This window comes from Balaenoptera acutorostrata, chromosome 8 (genome assembly GCF_949987535.1).
Source record: "Balaenoptera acutorostrata chromosome 8, mBalAcu1.1, whole genome shotgun sequence".
Classification (NCBI taxonomy): domain Eukaryota; kingdom Metazoa; phylum Chordata; class Mammalia; order Artiodactyla; family Balaenopteridae; genus Balaenoptera; species Balaenoptera acutorostrata.
The window spans coordinates 54,692,613-54,719,494 of NC_080071.1; the positions used below are offsets into that span (position 1 = coordinate 54,692,613).

At 35.4% G+C, this 26,882-nt stretch overlaps 1 protein-coding gene across 8 annotated transcripts in view; it reads left to right on the plus strand.

Moving 5' to 3' along the window:
- Positions 1–26,882, plus strand: part of SLC39A10 (solute carrier family 39 member 10) — a 97,406-nt gene that overhangs the window by 36,295 nt on the left and 34,229 nt on the right. For 4 of the 8 annotated variants that reach the window (XM_057551042.1, XM_057551041.1, XM_057551039.1 and 1 more), the window contains 2 exons: positions 20,084–21,108; positions 23,041–23,248. In XM_057551042.1, coding sequence (XP_057407025.1) covers positions 20,095–21,108; positions 23,041–23,248 — 1,222 coding nt within the window. In that variant the 5' untranslated portion in view covers positions 20,084–20,094. Of the gene's footprint in view, positions 1–4,234; positions 4,477–9,664; positions 9,843–20,083; positions 21,109–23,040; positions 23,249–26,882 lie in introns of all 8 variants that reach the window. The other 4 variants (XM_057551043.1, XM_057551044.1, XM_057551038.1 and 1 more) reach the window with 2 other exon arrangements.

Below are 26,882 nucleotides of genomic sequence, written 5' to 3' on the forward strand. Positions count from 1 at the left end.
GAAAAGTGAATCAGAATGTTGTCGGAAATATCTTTATCTTATTAATATAAGATTATATGCTTTCATAAGACCCAGAAGTATTGTTATTAGAATTACCGTGAAGTACTGTGTGAAAGTTATTTTTAACGCTCTAGTAAGTATCGAAGACTTGTCAGTCAGTGATCACTTGAGTTTTTTGCATTTGTTTTCATTCATATAGAAGCAGAAAATTAAATCGCCTTCAGTTGTAGTAACAAGGTCACAAATACATATATCCCACTGCCCTGTTGCTTTAATGTCTGTAAATAAAAAATCATTTCAGATGTGCCTTCGTGCCTCTAAACTTTTTTCTGAATTCACTTTATATATTCTGTGAATGTTTGAGTTTTACAATCGTGGTTTCCCCTATAGTTGTCTGTTGAATTGGTTAAGTTTTTAAAAATGTATAGATTAAGTCAGGGGTCAGCAAGCTATGGCCATGGGCCAAATCAGTCTGCTTTTCTAAATTAAGTATTGATGGAACACAGCTTCCTTGTACATTTATATATATCGTATATTGCTGCTTTGTACCATAATGGCAGAATTGAGTAGGTGCCACAGAGACTACTGCCTGCAAAACCTAAAATATTAAATATCTGACCCTTTTAAGTCAGCCAACTCCTGGATCCAGTTCTTACTTAATATTCTGTCCTTATTTGATGTGTTGCTGCTTTTAAAATACTTACATTTTCCTACTACCTATATGAGTAAGATACTTTAGTAGAAAAGCATTCAAATCTAAATGAATGGGTAATAATGTGAGTTCTCAGGTATTCTTCACCTAAATAGTGTAGAAGCTTTCGTCCCTCCCTCTTTCCATTTTCCTCTATAGGAGGAATAGCACCTTTATTTATGATGCTTGGAGTTGGAATGTGGCCTTCAACCTTGAGTTACTACCTAACTCTATCACTGTTTCTACTACTTCTTATGTAGTGTCTCTCACAGTTTACCTTCTCTAATTTAAAAGGTGACTGTGTCTTCCTTGTACCTACTTCAGAGCAGAAAATGTTTCATTCTTTTTTAACATCTTTATTGGAGTATAATTGCTTTACAATGGTGTGTTAGTTTCTGCTTTATAACAAAGTGAATCAGTTATACATATATACATATGTTCCCATATCTCTTCCCTCTTGCATCTCCCTCCCTCCCACGCTCCCTATCCCACCCCTCTAAGGTGGTCACAAAGCACCGAGCTGATCTCCCTGTGCTATGCGGTTGCTTCCCACTAGCTATTTTACGTTTAGTAGTGTATATATGTCCATGCCACTCTCTCACTTTGTCACAGCTTACCCTTCCCCCTCCCCATATCCTCAAGTCCATTCTCTAGTAGATCTGTGTCTTTATTCCCATCTTGCCACTAGGTTCTTCATGACCATTTTTTTTCCCCTTAGATTCCATATATATGTGTTAGCATACTGTATTTGTTTTTCTCTTTCTGACTTACTTCACTCTGTATGACAGACTCTAACTCCATCCACCTCACTACAAATAACTGCATTTCGTTTCTTTTTATGGCTGAGTAATATTCCATTGTATATATGTGCCACATCTTCTTTATCCATTCATCCGATGATGGACACTTCGGTTGCTTCCATGTCCTGGCTATGTTTCATATTTTTTATGCCTTCTCCTTGCCCCTTCCTCCTGTCCCCTTTCCTCCTTTTTCCTCTCCTCCCACTCCCCTCATAAAGCAATTCATGATTGCATGTTTACAGGCCTGTGAACAAGTGTTTTGGTATAATTCTTCTGAGTGCACCTTTGCTGAAGATGAATCATTACTTTATTCTGTTTACATGTGAAGAAGTATACTTTGTGCTGTGTTGTAGAAGAACATAGCCTCTTGATGAAGGGGGCTATGGAAAGATTGATTTATGTACCTTATCAAGATACGTAGAATAAAATATTATTTATTATTACATTGTAAATCAATGAGATCAGTAAAACTATAATATTAGAAAAATATTTTATGTAATTATGTAATATTTAATTATTACATTATTGTATATACTTACAGAGAACAATTAGATATTATGTATTGTATATAATATATCATAAAGCAACACAATCATGTTTTCTATTCCCATGGACCTTTTTTAATGTAGAATTTCAGCTGACTTCATAACTTGTTAATGTTTAGAACATATATTTTAAGATTTTTGTTTTAAATTGGCATACTCTAGTTTTTAAAATAAAGTGAATAATTTGATATATATAACCAGTGTAAATAAAAAATTTATTTTCAAGAAAATAATCATCAATTTTAAAAAACTGAAGAAGGAAACCGAGTAGCTACAAATCAAATCACTGAAAATTTTAAGAAAGTGTTGTTTAAGTTCACTGTAAATACAGTATTATATAATACATAATGTAATTTATGATTTATAAAAAAATGTTAAAGCTTTTCCCCTGAAGATTTCTGCCTAAACACAAGTACTTGAAAGTTTTACTGAGGCTAAAACGTAATCTTCCTTAGTTAACAGATACAAGACTATTGTTTGTTAGTTCAGTGGATGTTTTATTTTCCCTAAAAAAGAAATGGATGTTAGGGGTCATGTTAATTTTAATTATTGCTTTTTTTTCAAAGAAGAAAATATATATTAAATATAGGGAGAAAAAACTTCTTAAATTTAGAAGTCATAAAGAAATTGCAGAAGATGTTCATGGGTTTCAGTGCATGTACGTGAAAACGTCTGTACGTGAAAGGGAAAACATTGTAATCAAAGTAAAAAGGCATTAGACAGAATTGAAGATGTTTTCTGCGGAAAATATGACCAAGCCATGTTATGTAAAAGCTCATGTATGTTTATAAAAATATTGACACACCAGGAATAATTTGAAAATATAAATAAGAATAAGGTAATTTTACCTGTTCCAGAATTAATAATACCAACTACTAATGAGAATACTATGATCGTACTGCTGGTGGCAGTATAACCAAACTTAATTTCTCTAGAAAACAATTTGGAAGTATGTAACAAGACCTGAAAAGTATTCAAACTTTTGTGGTCTTTCCCCGCATCTTGGACTTATCCAAGCCAGTAACTAAAAATAATAGCACAAATTGAAATTAAAATGATTACATATTGTGATTAAAACCCTGTAAACAAATGCTTGTGAAAATCTTGAAACTGTAATTCATTCTTTTCCACATGTGACATTATGTGATTTTGTTCAACAGAAACTTTTTTTAAGATTTATAATTGCTGACTTTTATTTTTAGTGTTTTCAAAGTTATGCATGAATATAGTTTAAAGAATTAAATAGTTCTGTGAAGTTTTTAGGGAAAAGAAAAATCAGTCTCCTGCCTGGCTTCTTTTACATTCTGCCTAGAGAGATAAGGAACTCCTTTAGTTTCTTTAATTATTTTGCTTTTCACTGCCATGTCTCCAACATGTTCATAACTTGCTGATTTTCAGTTTTAGTCATTGTCTGCTTCGGATTTAGCACTCTTTCCATCTCTCCATGTACTCATTTCCTATACCTCAGTTTTTCAGTACAATTGTATTGAATAATTTTGGTTTAGAACAGTATTTAGTGTTATATTTTTATGACTGTGAATGTTATTTACAATTGAGTCATTGTAATAAACTGTTACTTTTCCTGCACAAATTTTTTTTCCCCCCCTCTGGCATTAATAATTTTTTTTTCTTTTTCAATGTATCTGTATATTACAAAGTCTACTGCAGTCTGTGTATCTGAGTGTGATTCTATTAAGAAAGAGAATGTGCCTTAAGAAGACTATGTTTATATGATTTATGTCGTTTTCATTATGTTGGACAAAGTTGAACTTGATAATAAAGATGGATTGATACTTGATAATGAATTGGTTGTTTGCTAGTAAAAATTAAGTAGCTTTGACACTTGAACTATACTTTTGTAAGAGTCTGCTAAATGGCAGAACTGAATCATTTAACTTTGTTCAAATAACTGTACGGACAGCTAAAATTAAACAGAGAGGAAGCTTCCCTGGTGGGAAGAAGTAGTCTGTGTTGTCAGCAGCATCAAAAAGCTGTTACTGTTACGAAAATATTGCCCTGGGGACTTCCCTGGTGGTCCAGTGGTTAAGACTCCAAGCTTCCAATGCAAGGGGCGCGGGTTCCACCCATGGTCAGGGAGCTAAGATCCCACATGCCGTGCTGTGTGCCCAAAAAAAAAATATTGCCCTGGACATTCTGTGATTTTTTTTTTTTTTTTTTTTCCCTAACCTAATGGAAAGGAGAGATCAAGCTGGCAGTGCTTATGAATGGCAAGCGGGTACAAAATCAGGGTCGTGTAACAGTGACAAGATGCTAAAAAAGGAAAACAAAGGAAGAGTGAAGATGAATGGAGTAATAAAGATTTAAGGCAGTGGCAGTAACTATTCTTAGAATGAAGGCAACTGAGGGGTGATGAGTCGAAAGAGAATACAGCTCTGCAAGTTGAAGGGAGAAGGCATGTGTGTCTAATTCAGGTCCTAAGGTTAGTGCTCTGCCTTTAAGTCCTCTTTGTGATTACATGTTGTGTAGGTTTACATGCATTTGTTGTGGAAAGAGGTTGAAGCTTATTTATTGAAAGGGTAACTAAAATTGTAAACATCTTAGTAGCTTCAAAAGACCTCACAATATTTTGTGACTGATAAAAGTATCCCACCTCATGCATTTACTAATCTGAGATGTTATTTGTATCCACAAGCAGCAAAACAGACACAGGAATATCATACGTGGCTTTCTACATTATGGTTCCAGACTCCTTGTAATGAAAGCTTGAAAAGCAGAGACTTCAGATAACTTTTTTTTGAATTTTATTTATTTTTTTATACAGCAGGTTCTTATTATCCATTTTATACATATTAGTGTACATATGTCAATCCAAATGTCCCAATTCATCCCACCACTACCACCACCCCCCTGCTGCTTTCCCCCCTTGGTGTCCATACGTTTGTTCTCTACATCTGTGTCTCTATTTCTCCCCTGCAAACCAGTTCGTCTGTACCATTTTTCTACGTTCCACATATATGTGTTAATACACAATATTTGTTTTTCTGACTTATTTCACTCTGTATGACAGTCTCTAGATCCATCCACATCTCTCCAAATGACCCAATTTTGTTCCTTTTTATGGCTGAGTAATATTCCATTGTATATATGTACCACATCTTCTTTATCCATTCATCTGTCAATGGGCATTTAGGTTGCTTCCGTGACCTGGCTGTTGTAAATAGTGCTGCAGTGAACATTGGGGTGCATGTGTCTTTTTGAATTATGGTTTTCTCTGGGTATATGCACAGTAGTGGGATAGCTGGGTCATATGGTAATTCTATTTTTAGTTTTTTAAGGAACCTCCATACTGTTCTTCATAGTGGCTGTATCAATTTACATTCCCACCAACAGTGCAAGAGGGTTCCCTTTTCTCCACACCCTCTCCAGCATTTGTTGTTTGTAGATTTTCTGATGATGCCCATTCTAACTGGTGTGAGGTGATATCTCATTGTAGTTTTGATTTGCATTTCTCTAATAATTAGTGATGTTGAGCATCTTTTCATGTGCTTCTTGGCCATCTGTATGTCTTCTTTGGAGAAATGTCTATTTAGGTCTTCTGCCCATTTTTGGTTTGCGTTGTTTGTTTTTTTTAATATTGAGCTGCATGAGCTGTTTATATATTTTGGAGATTAATCCTTTGTTGATTCATTTGCAAATATTTTCTTCCATTCTGAGGGTTGTCTTTTTGTCTTGTTTGTAATTTCCTTTGCTTGGCAAAAGCTTTTAAGTTTCATTCACAGTTTCAATTTCAGTGCTTGTGACTGGTCTGTTTATATTTTCTGTTTCTTCATGGTTCAGTCTCGGGAGGTTGTGCTTTTTTAAGAATTTGTCCATTTCTTCCAGGTTGTCCATTTTATTGGGATATAGTTGCTTGTAGTAATCTCTAATGATCCTTTGTTTTTCTGCAGTGTCAGTTGTTACTTCTCCTTTTTCATTTCTAATTCTATTGATTTCAGTCTTTTTTTCTTAATGAGTCTGGCTAGTGGTTTATCAATTTTGTTTATCCTCTTAAAGAACCAGCTTTTAGTTTTATTGATCTTAGCTATTGTTTCCTTCATTTCTTTTTCATTTATTTCTGATCTGATCTTTATGATTTCTTTCCTTCTGCTAACTTTGGGGTTTTTTTGTTTTTCTTTCTCTAATTGCTTTAGGTGTAAGGTTAGGTTGTTTATTTGAGATGTTTCTTGTTTCTTGAGGTAGGATTCTAGTGCTATAAACTTCCCTCTTAGAACTGCTTTTGCTGCATCCCATAGGTTTTGGGTCGTCGTGTTTTCATTGTCATTTGTTTCTAGGTATTTTTTGATTTCCTCTATGATTTCTTCAGTGATCTCTTTGTTATTGTTTAGCCTCTATGTGTCTGTACTTTTTACAGGTCTTTTCCTGTAATTCATATCTATTCTCATAGCGTTGTGGTCAGAAAAGATACTTGATACGATTTCAATTTTCTTAAATTTACCAAGGCTTGATATGTGACCCAAGATATGATCTATACTGGAGAATGTTCCATGAGCACTTGAGAAGAAAGTGTATTCTGTTGTTTTTGGATGGAATGTCCTATAGATCAATTAAGTCCATCTTGTTTAATGTATCATTTAAAGCTTGTGTTTCCTTATTTCTGTCCAGTTTGGATGATCTGTCCATTGGTGAAAGTGGGGTGTTCAAGTCCCCTACTATGATTGTGTTACTGTCGATTTCCCCTTTTATGGCTATTAGCATTTGCTTTAAGTGTTGAGGTGCTCCTATGTTGGGTGCATAAATATTTACAGTTATTATATCTTATTCTTGGATTGATCCCTTGATCATTATGTAGTGTGCTTTGTCTCTTGGAATAGTCTTTATTTTAAAGTCTATTTTGTCTGATACGAGAATTGCTACTCCAGCTTTGTTTTGATTTCCATTTGCATGGAATATCTTTTTCCATCCCCTCACTTTCAGTCTGTATGTGTCCCTAGGTCTGAAGTGGGTCTCTTGTAGACAACATATATACGGGTCTTGTTTTTGTATCCATTCAGCCAGTCTATGTCTTTTGGTTGGAGCATTTAATCCATTTATATTTAAGGTAGTTATTGATATGTGTGTTCCTATTACCATTTTCTTAATTGTTTTGGGTTTGTTATTGTAGGTCTTTTCCTTGTCTTGTGTTTCCTGCCTAGAGAAATTCCTTAAGGATTTGTTGTAAAGCTGGTTTGGTGGTGTTGAATTTCTCTTAGCATTTGCTTGTCTGTAAAGGTTTTAATTTCTCCATCGAATCTGAATGAGATCCTTGCTGGGTAGAGTAATGGTTGTAGGTTTTTCTCTTTCATCACTTTAAATATGTCCTGCCACTCCTTTCTGGCTTGCAGAGTTTCTCCTGAGAGATCAGCTGTTAACCTTATTGGGATTCCCTTGTATGTTATTTGTTGCTTTTCCCTTGCTGCTTTTAATATTTTTTCTTTGTATTTAATTTTTGATAGTTTGATTAATACTTGTCTTGGCGTGTTTCTCCTTAGATTTATCCTGTATGGGAGTCTCTGTGCTTTCTGGCCTTGATTGACTATTTCCTTTCTCATTTTAGGGAAGTTTTCAACTATAATCTCGTCAAATATTTTCTCAGTCCCTTTCTTTTTCTCTTCTTCTTCTGGGACCCCTATAATTCGAATGTTGGTGCGTTTAATGTTGTCCCAGACGTCTCTGAGACTGTCCTCAATTCTTTTCATTCTTTTTTCTTTATTCTGCTCTGCAGTAGTTATTTCCACTATTTTATCTTTCAGGTCATTAATCCATTCTTCTGCCTCAGTTATTCTGCTATTGATTCCTTCTAGAGAATTTTTCATTTCATTTATTGTGTTGTTTATCATTGTTTGCTCTTTAGTTCTTCTAGGTTCTTGTTAAACGTTTCTTTTATTTTCTCCATTCTGTTTCTAAGATTTTGGATCATCTTTACTATCATTACTCTGAATTCTTTTTCAGGTAGACTCCCTATTTTCTCTTCGTTTGTTTTGCCTGGTCGATTTTTGCCTTGCTCCTTCATCTGCTGTGTATTTCTCTGTCTTCTCATTTTGCTTAACTTACTGTGTTTGGGGTCTCCTTTTCGCAGGCTGCAGGTTCATAGTTCCCATTGTTTTTGGTGTTGGCCCCCAGTGGGTAAGGTTGATTTAGTGGGTTGTGTAGGCTTCCTGGTGGAGGGGACTGATGCCTGTGTTCTGGTGGATGAGGCTGGATCTTGTCTTTCTGGTGGGCAGAACTGCGTCTGGTGGTGTGTTTTGGGGTGTCTGTGAACTTATTATGATAAGGCACCCTGTCTGCTAATGGGTGGGGTTGTGTTCTTGTCTTGCTAGTTGTTTGGCATAGGATGTCCAGCACTGTAGCTTGCTGGTTGTTGAGTGGAGCTGGGTCTTAGCGTTGAGATGGAGATCTCTGGGAGAGCTTGTGCCATTTTATATTATGTGGGGTTGGGAGGTTTCTGGTGGACCAGTGTCCTGAAGTCGGCTCTCCCATCTCAGAGGCTCAGGCCTGACACCCAGCAAGAGCACCAAGACCCTGTCAGCCACCTGGCTCAGAAGAAAAGGGAGAAAATAAATAAATAAATAAATAAAATAACAAAGTTATTAAAATAAAAAAGTTTTTAAATATACTTAAAAATAAAATAATTAAAGAGTGAAAAAAAACAGGAAGGAAAGAGAGAGCAACCAAACCAAGAAACAAATTCACGAATGATAACAAACACTAAAAAGTATACTAAAAAAAAAAAAAAAATCGGACAGACAGAACCCTAGGACAAATGGTAAAAGCAACTCTATACAGACAAAATTACCCAAAGAAGCATACACATATACACAACAGGAGAAAAAGGAAAAAATATATATATATAAAAAGAAAAAAAAGGGAAGAGAGCATCCAAATCAATAAAGAAATCTACCAATGATAATAAGCTCTAAATACTAACCTAAGATAAACATAACACCAGAAACAAATTAGATGCAGAAAGCAAACCCCAAGTCTACAGTTGCTCCCAAAGTCCACCTCCTCAATTTTGGGATGATTCGTTGTCTCTTAAGGTATTCCACAGTTGCAGGGTCCATCAGTTTGATTGTGGAGATCCAATCCGCTGCTCCTGAGGCTCTGGGAGAGATTTCCCTTTCTCTTCTTTGTTCACACACCTCCTGGGCTTCAGCTTTGGATTTGGCCTCGCCTTTGCGTGTAGGTCGCCTGAGGGCGTCTCTTCCAGGCCCAGACAGGATGGGGTTAAAGGAGCAGCTGATTAGGGGGCTCTGGCTCACTCAGGCCAGGGGGAGGGAGGGGTACTGAATTTGGGGCGAGCCTGTGGCGGCAGAGTCCGGTGTGACGTTGTAACAGCCTGAGGCCTGATGTGTGTTCTCCTGGGGAAGTTGTCCCTGGATCATGGGACCCTGGGAGTGGCGGGCTGCACAGGCTCCCGGGAGGGGAGGTGTGGATAGTGACCTGTGCTTGCACACAGGCTTCCTGGTGGCTGCAGTAGCAGCCTTAGCGTCTCACGCCTATCTCTGGTGTCCTATCTCTGGTGTCCGCGCTGATAGCCACGGCTCAAGCCCGTCTCTGGAGTTTGTTTTGGCTGTGCTCTGAATCCCCTCTCCTCGTGCACCCTGAAACAATGTTCTCTTGCCTCTTAGGCAGTTCCAGACATTTCCCTGGACTCCCTCCCAGCTACCTGTGGTGCACTAGTTCCCTTCAGTCTGTGTTCACGCAGCCAACCTCAGTCCTCTCCCTGAGATCTGACCTCTGAAGCCCGAGCCGCAGCTCCCAGCCACCGCCTGCTCCAGCGGGTGAGCAGACAAGCCTCTCAGGCTGGTGAGTGCTGGTCAGCACCGATCCTCTGTGTGGGAATCTGTCCGCTTTGCCCTCTGCACCCCTATTGCTGCGCTCTCCTCCGTGACTCCAAAGCTTCCCCCCAACCCACCCACCGTCTCCGCCAGTGTGTGGAAGCCTTTCCTCCTCCACAGCTCCCTCCCAGAGGTGCAGGTCCTGTCCCTATTCTTTCATCTCTGTTTTTTCTTTTTTCTTTTGCACTACCCAGGTATGTGGGGAGTTTCTTGCCTTTTGGGAAGTCTGAAGTCTTCTGCCAGGTTCCATAGGTGTTCTGTAGGAGCTGTTCCACATGTAGATGTATTTTTGATGTATTTGTGGGGAGGAAGGTGATCACATCTTACTCCTCTGCCATCTTGAAGCTATCCCCCTAATTTCTTTCTTTTACGTGTAGCTGTCCAGTTTTCCCAGCACCACTTATTGAAGAGGCTGTCTTTTCTCCATTGTATGTTTTTGCCTTCTGTGTCGTAAATTAGGTGTCCATATGTGTGTGGGTGTATCTCTGGGCATTCTATCCTGTACTATTGATCTATATTTCTGTTTTTGTGCCAGTACCATACTGTCTTGATTACTGTAGCTCTATGGTATAGTTTGAAGTTGGGTAGCCTGATTCCTCCATTTTTCTTTCTTAAGATTGCTTTGGCTATTCGGGGTCTATTGTGTTTCCATATGAATTGTAAAATTTTTTGTTCTAATTCTGTGAAGAATACCATTGGTAGTTTGATAGGGATTCCATTGAATCTGTAGATTGCTTTGGGTAGTATAGCCATTTTCATAATATTGATTTTTCCAATCCAAGAACATGGTATATTTCTCCATCTGTTTTTGTCAGCTTTGATTTCTTTCATGAGTGTTTTATAGTTTTCTGAGTACAGGTCTTTCACCTCCTTAGGCAGGTTTATTCCTAGGTATCTTATTCTTTTTGTTGCAGTGGTAAATGGGAATGTTTCCTTAATTTCTCTTTCTGATTTTTCATTGTTAGTGTATAGGAATGCCAGATATCTTTGCATTAATTTTGGATCCTGCAACCTTACCAAATGCATTGATTAGTTCTAGTAGTTTTCTGGTGGCATCTTTAGGATTTTCTATGTATAGTATCATGTCATTGGCAAACAGTGACAGTTTTACCTTTTCTTTTCCAATTTGTATTAATTTTATTTCTTTTTTTTCTCTGATTGCTGTGGCTAGGACTTCCGAAAGTATGTTGAATAAGAGTGGCGAGAGTAGACATCCTTGTCTTGTTCCTGATATTAGTGGAAATGCTTTCAGCTTTTCACCATTGAGTATGATGCTTGCTGTGGGTTTGTCATATATGGCCTTTATTATGTTAAGGTAGGTTCCCTCTGTGCCCACTTTTTGGAGAGTTTTTATCATAAGTGGGTGTTGAATTTTGTCAAAAGCTTTTTTTGCATCTATTGAGATGATCATATGGTTTTTCTCCTTCAGTTTGTTAATATGGATTATCACATTGATTGATTTGGGTATATTAAAGAATCCTTGCATTCCTGGTATAAACGCCACTTGATCATGGTGTATGATCCTTTAATGTGCTGTTGGATTCTATTTGCTAGTATTTTGTTCAGGATTTTTGCATCTATGTGCATCAGTGATAGTAGTCTATAATATTCTTTTTTTGTGACATCTTTGTCTGGTTTTGGTATCAGGGTGATGGTGGCCTCATAGAATGAGTTTGGGAGTGTTCCTCTGCAATTTTTTGGAAGAGTTTGAGAAGGATAGGTGTTAGCTCTTCTCTAAATGTTTGATAGAATTTGCCTGTGAAGCCATCTGGTCCTGGAGTTTTGTTTGCTGGAAGATTTTTAATTACAGTTTCAATTTCATTACTTGTGATAGGTCGGTTGATATTTTCTAATTCATCCTGGTTCAGTCTTGGAAAATTGTACCTTTCCAAGAATTTGTCCATTTCTTCGTGGTTGTCCATTTCATTGGCATATAGTTGTTTGTAGTAGTCTCTTATAATCCTTTGTATTTCTACAGTGTCAGTTGTGATTTCTCCTTTTTCATTTCTAATCTTGTTGATTTGCGTCCTCTCCCTTTTTTTCTTGATGAGTCTGGCTAAGGGTTTATCAATTTTATCTTCTCAAAGAACTAGCTTTTAGTTTTATTGATCTTTGCTATTGTTTTCTTCATTTCTATTTCATTTATTTCTGCTCTGAACTTTATGATTTCTTTCCTTCTACTCACTTTGAATTTTCTTTGTTCTTCTTTCTCTAGCTGTTTTAAGTGTAGTGTTAGATTGTTTATTTGAGATTTTTCTTGTTTTTTGAGGTGAGATTGAATTGCTATAAACTTCCCTCTTAGAACTGGTTTTGCTGTGTGCCATAGGTTTTTTGTTGTCGTGTTTTGATTGTCATTTGTTTCTATGTATTTTTTAATTTCTTCTTTGATTTCTTCAGTGATCTCTTGGTTATTTAGTAACATACTTTTTGGCCTCCATGTAGTTGGGTTTTTTTACAGTTTTTTCCTGTAATTGATTTCCAGTCTCATAGCTTTGTGGTCAGAAAAGATGCTTGTTACGATTTCAATTTTCTTAAATTTTCCAAGGCTTGATTTGTGACCCAAGATGTGATCTATCCTGGAGAATGTTCCATGTGCACTTGGGAAGAAAGTATATTCTGCCACTTTTGGGTGGAATGTTCTATAAATATCAATTAGATCTATCTGGTCTATTATGTCACTTAAAGCTTGTGTTTCCTTATTTATTTTCTGTTTGGCTGATCTGTCTATTGATGTAAGTGGGTTGTTAAAGTCCCTTACTGTTATTGTGTTACTGTCAATTTCTCCTTCGTGGTTGTTAGCATTTGCCTTATGTATAGGTGCTTCTATGTTGGGTGCATAAACATTTATAATTGTTATATCTTCTTCGTGGATTGATCCTTTTTTTTTTTTAATTTTTATTTATTTATTTATTTATGGCTGTGTTGGGTCTTTTTTTCTGTGCGAGGGCTTTCTCTAGTTGTGGCAAGTGGGGGCCACTCTTCATCGTGGTGCATGGGCCTCTCACTATCGCGGCCTCTCTTGTTGCAGAGCACAGGCTCCAGACGCACAGGCTCAGTAATTGTGGCTCACGGGCCCAGCTGCTCTGTGGCATGTGGGATCTTCCCAGACCAGGGCTCGAACCTGTGTCCCCTGCATTGGCAGGCAGATTCTCAACCACTGCGCCACCAGGGAAGCCCAGATTGATCCTTTGATCATTATGTAGTGTCCCTCCGTATCTCTTGTAACAGTCTTTATTTTAGTCTATTTTATCTGATATGACTAGTGCTACTACAGCTTTCTTTTGATTTCCATTTGCATGGAATATCTTTTTCCATCCCTTCAGTTTCAGGCTGTATGTGTCCCTAGGTCCGAAGTGGGTCTCTTTTAGACAGCATATGTATGGGTCTTGTTTTTGTATCCATTCAGCCAGTCTGTGTCTTTTGGTTGGGGCATTTAATCCATTTACACTCAAGGTTATTATTGATATGTATGTTCCTATTACCGTTTTCTTAATTGTTTTGGGATTGTTTTTATGGGTCTTTTTCTTCTCTTGTGTTTTCCACCTAGAGAAGTTTCTTCATCATTTGTTGTAAAGCTGGTTTGGTGGTGCTGAATTCTCTCTTAGCTTTTGCTTGTCTGAAAAGCTTTTGACTTCTGCATCGAATCTGAATGAGATCCATGCTGGGTTCCATCCGGAAGGGAGTGGCAGGATATACTTACAAGTGTTGGACTGTTTTTAAGAGGGAAGTAAACTTGCATGTTTCTTAAGCCACTGCCCTTTGAGAGAAGTCTCTTTACAGTAGCTGCTTAGTCTATGCTGACAAATGCATACTTCATCCAAATGATTCTTTGGCACACACCTGCTATATAGCTGTTCTAAACTAAAGTTGCAAAGTTTATGTATGATTTACTTTTAAAAATACTTAACACAGATTTAATATTACCTTTATGATGTCACTCATGTATTTTGCATTCCTATCGTGCTCTCTTGAATGTAAATGATTTGGTGACTTAAGATATTAAAATCTTTGCAGTAAACAAATTGAGTAGTATACATTCAAAAAGTAGACACAAATGACAATTTAAAACTCATATAGACCACCCACAGTTTTTGTGTTTCATGGAGTCATTCATTTGATGTTGCCTGATCAATATATATGTATGTTTTATTTTTACCACTGGTACCTATTCATTTGACAGTGAGATAATGTTCACTGAAGAAACTACAAGACATTTACATATCAAATGAACACAGCAGCATTCGTTCAGTGTATCGCCTTTCACTAGCATCTTCAAGTGGAAAACCAAGGCAATTGTAGGGAGTGTGATGTCCTCTTTCTGCTTAATAGCGATTGTCTTAATTATCTGTGCCCATTCATCTTCATTAGTGTATAGGTAAAACTGTATGTTTTAAATGGTGACTTTATCTATGAGACTATAATATAAGAAACTGAAGCGTTTGGATTAAATCAAATTCTCAAACTTAATGTAGCTTTGGGATTAAACATTTTATAGACTAATTATTTTCTAAAATTCTTAACCCACATAAACCACGTGTAATAACTAAACCTAATTCAGGTAATCAAAGTATTCGATGTAATTAAGTATCATTTGAAATAAATGGGAGTGTTTATATAATTTATTTGTATAGGTAGTGGCTCTCAAACTTTAGCTAGCATCAGACTCACTAGGAAGATTGAATGACACACTGCTGAGCCCTAACCCCAGAGTTCCTGATTTAGTAGGTCTGGGTGGGGTGCAAGAATTTACATTTCTAACAAGTTCCCAGGTAACCATGATACTGCTTCTGCTGTTCCTCCAACACATGTTGACTAATCACTGATGGTGGTTAGGTATCAAACCTGCAAAAAGCATATACAATACAGATGGCCTCCGATTTACGGTATTTTGACTTTACAGTGGTGCAAAAGCAGTATGCATTCAGTAGAAACCACATGTTTTGAATTTTGATCTTTGTCCAAGCTAGTGATATGCAGTACAGTACACTCTTGTGATGCTGGGCAGTGGCAGCGAGCTGTAGCTCCCAGTCAGCTACGTGATCACAAAGGTAAACCATTCTGTACCCATACAACCTTCTGTTTTTCACTTTTAGTACAGTATTCAATAAATCACATGAGATTATTATTATAAAACAGGCTTTGTGTTAGATGATTTTGCCCACCTGTAGGCTAATTAATGTAAGTGCTCTGAGCACATTTAAGGAAGACTAGGCTAAGCTATGATGTTCAGTGGATTATGTATGTTAAATGCATTTTCAATTTATGATATTTTTCAAGTTAGGATGAGTTGAGACATAATCCCACCCTTAAGTCGGGGAAGATCTGTATAACACACACCTGAATCCCATTATGCTGCTTTTTACAAATATTAAATGTTTTGTCACATTGCTTCAGATTCCCCTCACTTTTTAAGAAATAAAACACTGCAGATGCAGGTAGATATGCATACTCCCTCTACCATCTGACTCTCCTTCATTTCTTCCTGAAAAGATAACCACTCTCTAGAATGTGATCATCCCCATGTTAAGCTCTTGCTACATGTATATATAACCCAAATTAAGGTATTTTGCATGTTTTTAATTGTGTATAAATGATATGACATGTACCTTTTTGGAGTTTACTCTTTATGTTTCTAAGAATTGTGTTTGTTGTGTATTTCATAGTCACACATTTATAACTTCAGCATAATCTTTAATTACATAAGTACGCCATATTTTTTTAATCCATTCTTCTACTGATGGGCATTTAGGTTTGTGGCAGGCACTAATGGTTATATAATCAACTGCCATTCCTCATTTACCTCCTTTTTGCTTGCTGTTAGTATGCCCTCCATAATGCATAGGAAAGATGGCTTCTTTCCAATCTCAAGAGAATGAATGTTGATTTGTCTAAGCCGATCATGGTAATTTCTTCCTTTACCAGTTTTGTGTATGTAGTACAGCCCTGATGAAAGATATGTTAAGCGAAATCTGAGAGGAACTTTCAGGAAAGATTTTTCTCCCTGGATGAAAAGAAAAAGATAAACCTTCCCGCTTTGGATATGGTTGTGCAAGGATGGAGTGGTTGTAGCAACAGCAGTTTCTTGAGATTCTGAGGAGACAGATCTGAGGATGAGAGAGTTTGGGTTTTTGCTTGGGTAATTGTCCTGAAACCACCATTTTCCCCAACTTTTTTAATGTGAAATTTTCCTCTCTGTTTTAACCACTTTTAGTTGAGTATTCTGTTATTTACAAGATAGTTAACATTAAAAAAAAAAATTCAACAATACTGCAATAAAGATTCTTGAATTTGTCTCCTGTGCATAGTGTAAGAGTTTCTCTAGGGTAGATAGATAGATAAAAGTGGAATTTGGGGGCTGTGGCGTGTATTCATATTCAGCTTCAGTAAATGTCAGATTACTTCCCAAAATGGCTGCACCAATTTATACTCCCACCAGCAGTGTAAGGTATTTTCTATTTCTTTACATTAGATTTTTGCTTAACACCTGGTATTTTCGGATATTAATTTTTGCCTCTTCATGTCTTGGTGTGTTATCCAGATTATTAGTGATCATGTCGCTGCTTAACCATCTGTCCTGTTGATAACGTTTGTATAGTTGTCTATGCAATATTGGAGTTTTTTGTATATATATATATATATATATATATATGTTTTATATGCATTGTTTATATATACACTTGCAAATATCTTTTAGTGTATAGCTTGTCATAAACTTTGTTTATTGTGTTCTTTATTGTAGAGTAATACTTAAAGAATTTAGTTTAATTAAATTAATCAAAATTTCCTTTTAAGTTTTGTGCTTTTTGCATCTTATCTAAAATTTAGTTTAATTAAATTATGTAAAATTTCCTTTTAAAGTTTGTGCTTTTTGCATCTTTCCCTAGCCTAAAGTCATGATAGTCTCCTATATTTTATTCTAAAAGTTGTTAAGAATTTTTTTGTTTTTCACATTGGGTTTTTAATCCTCTTGGAATTGACATTTGTGTATGGTGTGAGGGAGAACTATTTTTTCACAATCAATATTATTGATTCTTTTTCTGAATTCTGTTCTGTTTCTTTGGTCTATCTGTATGGCCCTGTGCCAGTTCTGTTATTTTAGTTATATAACTTTATAAAAAGAAGTCTTTATCACCTTGCTAATTTTCTGAACTGTGTTGGTTGTCCTTGGGTTTTTGCTCATCCATATGAATTTTTAGATTAGCTTATGCAGTCTCACCAAAAGCAGACAGCTTCCAGGATTTTGATTGACACTGAATTAGATTTGCATATACACTTGGGAAGACTTTATATACCTTACGCCGTTTATTCCATCCATGTAGGTGGTGTCTCTCCAGTTTTTGCAAATAATGTCATATACATTTCTCCTTTTAATGGTCTTGTTCTGTTTATTTCTAGGAGCCTAATAATTTTTGTTTATAATTACATTTTCTGATTGGTTTTCACTGGAGAGAATTTGATTTTTAAAAACTTTTAATTGAAGTACAGTATGTGTACAGAAAAGTACACAGAGTATGATAAGTACAATGAATTATCACAAAGTAAACATATTTGTGTAACCATTACTCAAGTAAAGAAATAGAACATTACTACAATTTCCAGTCCCAGTTATCACCCTCTACCTTCCCTTCAAAAAATAATCATTGTCATGGTTTAGTTTTGCCCATTTTAAATTTTATATAAATAGAATTTTGCCCTATAGTTTATTTAGCATTTATCTTTGGCTCAGTCTCAATTTGTGAGATTCATCTGTGTTAATGTGTGAATCTGTGATTTTATTTTCATTCCTGTGCAGTATTCCATTGTAAAATTATTGTTTTATTTATCCATTCTACTGTTGATGGACATTTGGCATTTTTCCTGTTTTGAACTATGATGAATAATAGTTATGTGAACTTTCATGTTCATTCATGTCTTTTTGTGTCTCTGTACATGTATTTCTGCATATATCCAGGACTAGAATTGCTATGTGAGTAGATATGCTTATGTTCAACTTCTGGCAGATCCTGCCAAACAGTTTTCCATAGATACCAATCTACAGTCCCACCAGCAGTGTATGCAGGTTCCAGTTGATCCATATTCTTGCCTACATCTTTTATACTTTACTCATTCTGGTGGGTATATAGTGGTATCTACTTGTGATTTTAATTTATAATTCTCTGATGACTATTGAGGTTGAGAATCTTTTCGTATGCTTCTTAGTAATTTGACTATCCTCTTATGAAGTGCCTGTTCAAATTTCCTACCCATTTTTCCATTGAGTTGTCTCATAATTTTCATATTGATTTGTAGAAATTCCTTATATATTCTTGACTAGTAACATTGCCGTAATTTTCTCCCAATCTGTTGTTGCCTTTTTAGTCTCTTAATGATATCTCTGGATGCATAGAAATTTCTTTATTTTAATGTAGTATACTTTATCAGTCTTTCCTTTATAATGCACATTATGTCCTATCTTGAAGGTCTTGAAGCTAGTCTCCCAAATAAATCTTCTAGATCTATACTTTCCAGTATAGTAGCCAGTAGCCACATGTGGCTGTTGAAATGTGGCTAGTCTGAATTAAGATGTCTGTAAGTATAAAATACGTGCCAGATTTCAAAGACATAGTATAAAAAAGAATGTAAAAATTTCATTAATAATTTTTATACTGATTACATGTTGAAATGATAATATTTTGGATATAGTGGCTTATATAAAATATAGGATGACAATGACTTTGACCTGTTTATTCTAGAAAACTTTAAAATTGCATGAATGACTCACATCATAGTTCCATATTCTAGAAGCATGCTGTCCAGTAGAACTTTCTGGGATGATTGACATGTTTTTTGTCTACACTGTTCAGTATGGTAGCCATGAGCTACATGTGACTATTGAGCATTTAAAATGTAATTAGGTGACTGAGAAACAGTTGTTGTTTTGGGGGCTTTTCTTTTGGGCCTTGCCATGCAGCTTGTGGGTTCTTAGTTCCCCAAACAGGGATTGAACCTGGGCCACCACAGTGAATGCACCAAGTCCTAACCACTGGACTGCCAGGGAACTCCCAAGAAGCTGAATTTTTAATTTAATTGTTAGTTTAAATTTAAGTAGCTGCACTTGACAAGTGGCTACCATATTGGGCAGCACAGTTTTGGACCCTGTTTTACTTTAAAGTTTACTGTTTTAGATTTATATTTACAGTCCATCTATAATTGATGTTTACATATGGTGTGAGGTAAGGGTCAAGTTTAATTTATTTTTCTTCTATATGGAAATCTAGTTGACCAAGCACCAAGGAAAAGAGAATCTTTCCTATTTTTAGACTATGTTATTTATTTATTTGTTCTTACACCAGATACCCACACTGTCTTTAGTAACTGGTAGATAGAGTGTCTTGTCCATTTTTGGCCCTTTCTGTTTCCATGTAAACATTAAAAATACCTCATCAATTTTCATAAAATTATTTCTGGGATTTTGATTGGGATTACATTGGATCTATGTCTCATCCAATCTCAAACATGATAAAGCCATCCATTTATTTAGGTCCTTCATTTCTCTCAATAATATGTGATCCTTTTTTTTATGAAAAGGTCTTGTACATCTTTTGTTAGATTTATTTCTAGTTATTTGCTACTGTAAATGGTAAACTTTTTCTAATTTCATTTTCTAATTATTGCTCGTGTAGAGAAATACAACTGATTTTAGGTTATTGTCCTTAAATCCAGCAACTGTGCTAAATTAACTTATTAATTCTTATAGATTCTTTTGGACTTTCTGCATACCCAATCCTGCCATTTGTGAATAATGACAGTTTCATTTCTTTCTGATTCTTACATACCTTATCACTGCATTTCATTTTACTGCCTTATTGCACTGACCAGGACCTCAAGAACAGAGATGGGTAAACTTTTTTGTAAAGGACCAGGTAGGAAGGAACCAACATTTACTGTATAAATGTATATAGACTGTAAAGTATTGTGCTTAATGGGAGTCAGAGTAGTCTTGCAGGTGAGTTTTAAGCAAATTTGTATTAATTTGAAGGGCTGTACACTATTTTGATAAATTAAAAGGGGCCATTTTTTATAGGAGATTGAAGAAGGAAAGAATGATTCATAGCCATGAAAGAAATGGGGTAAAACAATTTGCCTAGTGAATTGACAACTGCTGGTAAGTTTATGTTTATTTTGAATGTGCATAAGTATAAACTAATGCTTGTTTCTCTTTCCCTTTAGGAAAAATAGAAATGAAGGTACATATGCACACAAAATTTTGCCTCATTTGTTTGCTTACATTTATTTTCCATCATTGCAACCATTGCCATGAAGAACATGACCATGGTTCTGAAGAGCATCACAGACACCATCGTGGAATGACAGAATCGGAGTCAAGCAAATTTTCAGTGCTGGATGCTGAAAATGAAAAAAAATATTATATTGAAAAACTTTTTGATCGTTATGGTGAAAATGGAAGATTATCCTTTTTTGGTCTGGAGAAACTTTTAACAAACTTGGGCCTTGGAGAGATAAAAGTAGTTGAGATTAATCATGAGGATCTTGGCCACGATCATGTTTCTCACTTAGATATTTTGGCAGTTCAAGAGGGAAAGCATTTTCACTCACATAACCACCAGCATTCCCATAATCATTTAAATTCAGAAAATCAAACTGTGACCAGTGTATCAACAAAAAGAAGCCATAAGTGTGATCCAGAGAAAGAGACAATTGAAGTGTCTGTCAAGTCTGATGATAAACATATGCATGACCATAATCATCGCTTATGTCATCACCATTGTTTGCGTCATCACCTTGATCATAACACTACTCGCCATTTTCCTAATGATTCCATTATTCACAGTGAGCATGGGGAGCCTAGCCATGAACCTTCTACAGAGACCAATAAAACACAGGAACAATCTGAAAGTAAGCTACTGAAAGGAAAGAAGAAGAGAAAAGGGAAGAAAAGTAATGAAAATTCTGAGGTTATTACACCAGGTTTTCCCCCTAACCATGATCAGGGTGAACAGTATGAGCATAATCGGGTCCACAAACCTGATCGTGTACATAACCCAGGTCATTTTCATGTACGTCTTCCAGAACATAATGGTCATGATCCTGGTCACGGACACCAAGATCTTGATCCTGATAGTGAAGGTGAACTTCGACATACTAGAAAGCGAGAAGCACCGCATGTTAAAAAAAGTGCAATTTATTCAGCTGCTAGTCACAAAGATCATAATGAAGATGACCGGCAACATGAGGTAAGCAGAACAAGATGGTTGCTCCGTAATTCTCAGATGATTGTGGAGCATTTTTAGGTAAAAAGAGAAGTAACAGAGGAATAGTCAACCGTATTCAAACTTATTTCCAGTTACAAAATACATTAAGGAATCAAAATTAGATTAAAGATTTTTGTCTGCATTTTCACTTGCATTGTTTGTTCTCCAATTTGGGTTCCTTCAATTCCTAAATGTTTAAAGGTTGTTAGAAAATATATTCCTTATTTTTGTTCCTTATTTTACTCTCTTGCTTAAGACTTGTTTTGACTCCCCAAGTTAGTTTACATGTTGTTACTGTCAGCTGGTTTCTAGATATTTGAAAATTGAAGACTTTTTTTTGTTCAAACTGTTTTCTTGGGAAGTGACTAGACAGTTTTTTTTCCTAATTGTTAACTTATTAACTATGGAGTGGTTCCCAGTTATTGATCTAGCTACAAAGTCAGGTATTTTGCACATGTGGTAGGTTTGTTTTCTCTGTCACTTTATTATAGGACATACTTGCTCATATTAGTCTTTTCTTATGCTTTCAACAGATGTACAGTGAATGCAAAAAGATATAATAATGGGAAACTCCAATAGTAATGGGGTGGTTTTGTTTTTCTTTTAAATTTTCATGCTCTTTTAATACTTTCACATTTGATTGGTTCTTTCTTGATTTTTAAAAAAACTATTCACCTTAAAAACATTTTTGTTTCATTAAAAGTATATCAACACCCTTATGTATTCTTATATTTGGCCCTCATTAAAGTTTAAAAAAATTGTTGAATTTGTTTATTGTTCGGATGTATAAAAAGCAGCAGCATCTAATATGGAAAATGACCTCAACCTTTGTTGTTTCTGTCTCTTATTATGGAAGTGTGTTTTACATCTAAGTAAATATCTTTGTTTCTTTACTGGACAAATCATTAGATACTTGGTTTTTAGCAAATTAAAAAATCTTAGTGTACTTTTAAAGAAATATATTAATTTGTTACTGTGGGTAATATCCTAGAGTCTTGTTGATAATAACTAGACATTATCAATAATGTTTACTTTTTGTATTCTACTTGTGGGGTCTGGATTATCAGACTTGTTATTTTGTATCCTCATAGGCCTGATGCATACTGAGGATTTCTTCAAGATTTCTGGAAATGTTCTATGCATTGGATAGGGTAGTAGTATCTCATGTAAAGACCTGAAAAAAATCATTTTTTTGTTTGTATGTTTTGATTCTGTTTTTTGTACTATAGATGAAATAAGCAAGCATGCAACCAGAGTGCATATGTATGAAAAAGAGGTAGTGCCATCTCCTTTGCCTCAATTTTAGATATTTGTTTTTACTATATGATGGGTCCAGAATTTTTTGTTACTTGTTTTCTTCTTTGTTTTGTTATATTTTGTACTTACAGTACCAGTGGATAAAGCTGCCTTTTTTTAATCCTCCAGTTTTAGCATTGGGCTAGAATTCCCCTATATGATATTCTTTTGGGGTACCTTAGTGAAAATGTCTATATCCTTGTATATTTTAATATAAAGTTGTTAAAGAACTCTTAAGTCTGTTTAACACTGTTTCACAAATAAGAATCTTGAGCGATTGATGATTGCACTTTGACTAGGGAAGTGATTTTTTTTAACTCACCCCTTAAGGATCTTGGGAATATAGTTCTAAGTCATTCTTATTGATGGCAGAAAGTCATCATCTTTTATATGTTGCAGTGGAAAATGGTTCAAATCTATTAAAAGTTTTGGGTAATCAAGTTGAATGTATTCCTATCATAAATTCCTGTCAAAAATCATTCTTTGTAATAGGTATCTATATATTGCAGATTATTTTCAAATAATATTTAGAATATATTTTACTATATAATATTTTCTTTTTCTGCATAATCTTCTTAAAGTACTCTTACTTAATTTGTTTTATCAATTTCCTTGCAGTGTTTGAACGTCACTCAGTTGTTAAAATACTATGGTCATCGGGCCAATTCTCCAATCTCACCTGATCTATTTACGTACCTTTGCCCTGCTTTGTTATATCAAATCGACAGCAGACTTTGTATTGAGCATTTCGACAAACTTTTAGTTGAAGATTTAAATAAAGATAAAAATCTGGTTCCTGAAGATAAGGCAAATATAGGGGCATCAGGTAAGAAAGATTTAAGTTCTTTCTCCTCAAAAAAGTATCTGTACTTATTTTTTTTTAATGTAATTGAATGAGGAAGTAATTCCAAATGATTGCTTTCCTTTTGGTGACTTTCAGTATGTTTTAATCAGGTTTAGGTATGTGTGTTTAGAAAAGATTGGGGGAAGACAAGAGGCACAATGCAGTTTACTAATCTCTTCTGGCGCTACAGAGGAATGTTTTGCTATGGGCAGAGAACTAATAGATTAGAAAGGAAATACAGGTTTGTCATAAATAGATTCTTCTTGATGGGCAAATGTTAATAAGGGAACCCCTAATTAAAGTTATATGATGTTATAATTACTTAACATTTAGCAGGGTGAGGGGCTCTAGGGAAAAGATTATTAAGTTTCTAAGGAAGTAAAAAGGGAAGCCAGTGTGGTGAAACTCTAGGAATGTCTCAGAAATGCCAGTGATTGGCATATGAACTTCATCATGGGCACTTCTAGAGTGTAAAACCAAATGGGTAAAACCAAAATTATTTTTAAACTTCTCTCTAGGTTCTTTTTCATCATATCCAGTTGGCTAGATTGCTCCACCTTGATGTTTACAGATACCTCCCACCTAATATTTCTGGAACTTCTACTCCACAGGAAGTTCGTACCTCGTACAGAATCCCAAATGCCATTCCAATTCATTCTTTTGATAAAATCTGAAAATCTTTGATTTTTTTCCCTCTTAGAAGGGTTTTAGTTTTCATTTCCTATTTTCCCTTGTATAATCAGTTGTCGAGTCCAGTTGAGTCTTAAATATCTTCCAACTATATCCACTCTGTCATAACTTTAGTTCAGATCCTCCTTGGTTCTTTCCTGAATTATTGAAATGCCTTCATAACCTTCCCTGCCTGTGCTTTTGTCCCCTTTGTAGGTCATACTTAGCATTTAAGCTAGATTTATCTTTCTAAAATGCAAAGGAGATACTCTGACATAGATTTTTCTTTTTAGTGATGGCTGGCATTTATTTAATACATATGTTTTCCTTTTATTTATTAACAAACATGTATTGCAGGCACTGTTCTAAACTCAGTTCATTTACTCCTCCCAGCAGTCTTATGAGGTGGAGAATGTTACCCTAATAACTTTCCCAGGGTCTCAGAACTAGTGAGTGATAGTGGTCAGATTCAGTCCTGGGAAGTTTAACCATTTTGATATCCATGTTCTAAGTGTTTTACATGCTTTTTTTTTTTTTTTTAGTAAATTTTAATAATAACTATTGAATTATTATGTGAGGGAGCTATTGTATGACTCTTGTTTTTACAGATAAGGAAGCTGAGGTATAGAAAAGTTTAGTAACTTGCCCACAATTCCCAGACCTAATAAATGATAAAACCCACCAAGTCTGAGGTTTGTCTGATAAATGTTCTGGGCAATCACTGTGCTATTATTTTCCAAATTTAGTTAATTCTGGTATCACCTTTATGATTTTTGCCACATATTGTTACACTAATATTTTTCATTAGATCTCTAGTATTTTTCTTTACATTTTTTGTATTGTAAGCAGTAATAGCTATGAGAACATGGATTTGATGTGATGTGCTAGTTATACTTTTTTCCTCATATATTTTAGAATACTGCATTATGCTATGTTGTTCAAAGTTCAGAGTGTTGTTTTTTTTTCCCCCAATCATGCTTTCCAGAATATGATCCATGCCTACCTACCTTTCCATCTTTATCCTCCACCATTCGTTTCTTCCCTCTTAGCTCTAATCATAACAAACTCATGATAATAGATATGCTGGTTTGCCTTCATGCCTCTCTGCCTTTTCACATTGTAAACCTCTCTACTTGGCTGACTACTATGATTCCTCAAAGATTCAGCTCAAGGGTTAGTTAGTCTCTCTGGGATAACTTAGTGACCATCCTAGACTTAATTAAGTCCCCTACCTTGATACTCTCTGGATATTTCCATCATGGTACAGAGTTCATAATTGGATTAGTTACGTTTTTGTTTGACTTTAGTTGCTTAAAGGAAGTGACTGGGTCTTTCAGCATCCCTAGTGCCTAAGATAAAGGGTACTTTGGACAAAAAGTAATCACTCATATATTGATTAAATGAATAAATTGCTTAATATTAGTCTATAAACTTTCAGTTCTAACCTAGGAAGAACACTTGTAAGTCAGCCTAGTGTACTTTGATAATACGGTGTTCTCACTCAGAATGAGTTGTATTTCATGAACTTCATCATTTGCAAAATCATGATGAATGCAGTTCTGGTTGAAATGCCCAAGATATAGTGGTGGTATTGCATAGTAATTAAAGTGACTAAATTGATGTGTATGAATATGAGCTGAAAACAGAATTCCGATAAAATAGATGAAAGATTGAAAGAGCAGCATTTAAAATTTTTTCATAGTGTAGCAATAAGGTAGACATATTTAAGAATATCACATTCTAGTATGAGTTTTATATGAGATAGAGACATTCCTTAAAGCTTAAAAGAGTACACATAAAAAGAAATGCTCTCAATACATAACTGAGTCTCCTAGTTTCCTGCCTATTCTTGGTTAATTTCTTTGCAATAGGAAAATAACTTCAGAATAGATAAATTAATCATAATAGCCTATATTTATTGGAACCTTACCGTGTGCTATTTTAAACACTTTTACAAGAGTTATTTAATTTAATTTGTTACACCCACGAGATAGGCACTTTTATTTACTTCTCTTTGCTGAGGAAAGGAGGGTTTGAGAAGTTAAGTAACATGCCCAAGGTCACATAGCTGCCAGGCAGCAGAGCTGTGATAGGAACTAGAGTATTCTCCATCTAAAACCTGTAATGTAACCACTATGTTCTTCTCCTATGCTGTGCACTACTGCTTCCTGCTGAAAAGGTTCTTAAGTGTGCTTTGCTAAAATGTAAATGACAGGGAGATAAGGAGAGTGTTAGTGATTTGACAGATAATGCAGACATAGACAAGAAACTGGTAGAGGTAAATATTGATATAAGTAAGTATTACTATAAGTGTAGATTAGTCATTAAAAAAACAAAAACAAAAAACCCGAGAATAGTCTTCTAGTAGACAAGCTGGGTTCAGTCTGTTAAGATCTGGAAGGGCAGAGAAAAGTGATTTCACATGCTAGACTTGAATAATGATCTTTGGATAGACAAAATATGTCCTCTTTCTGGCTTCATGCTCATTGATCTTTGTAGATGAGTAAACACCTTGAGAGCCACAGTCTCTCTCAGGTGCTTATAAATTCTCACTGACAGGAATAAAAGGGGAAGCTAGGTCTAAGATTATTTAACTTAATTCAAAATAAAATACATTTGTTCTTTACGGGGAAAAATGGAGACAGACAAGATTGTGGCATCTGGAGTTAAAACTAATAGCCTTTTCTGTTTTTACGGTTTCTTAAAAAAACTCTCGTTCTTTGTTTTCTCATCAGCTGTGGGTTATGACTTAGAGTTGTCTGTGTTGTAATATTGACATAATCTATATATTTTAACAAGGCTGTTGACAGATGCTTGACTATAGTAATGTTGAAAATTACAGTTTATTAAATATGAAAATCCTTAGAGGAAATTGTACTTGCTTTGAAAACAAATACTTTACTAATAGTGAATATTGATTAGTTGTTTGCAGGTGGTTATTAACATT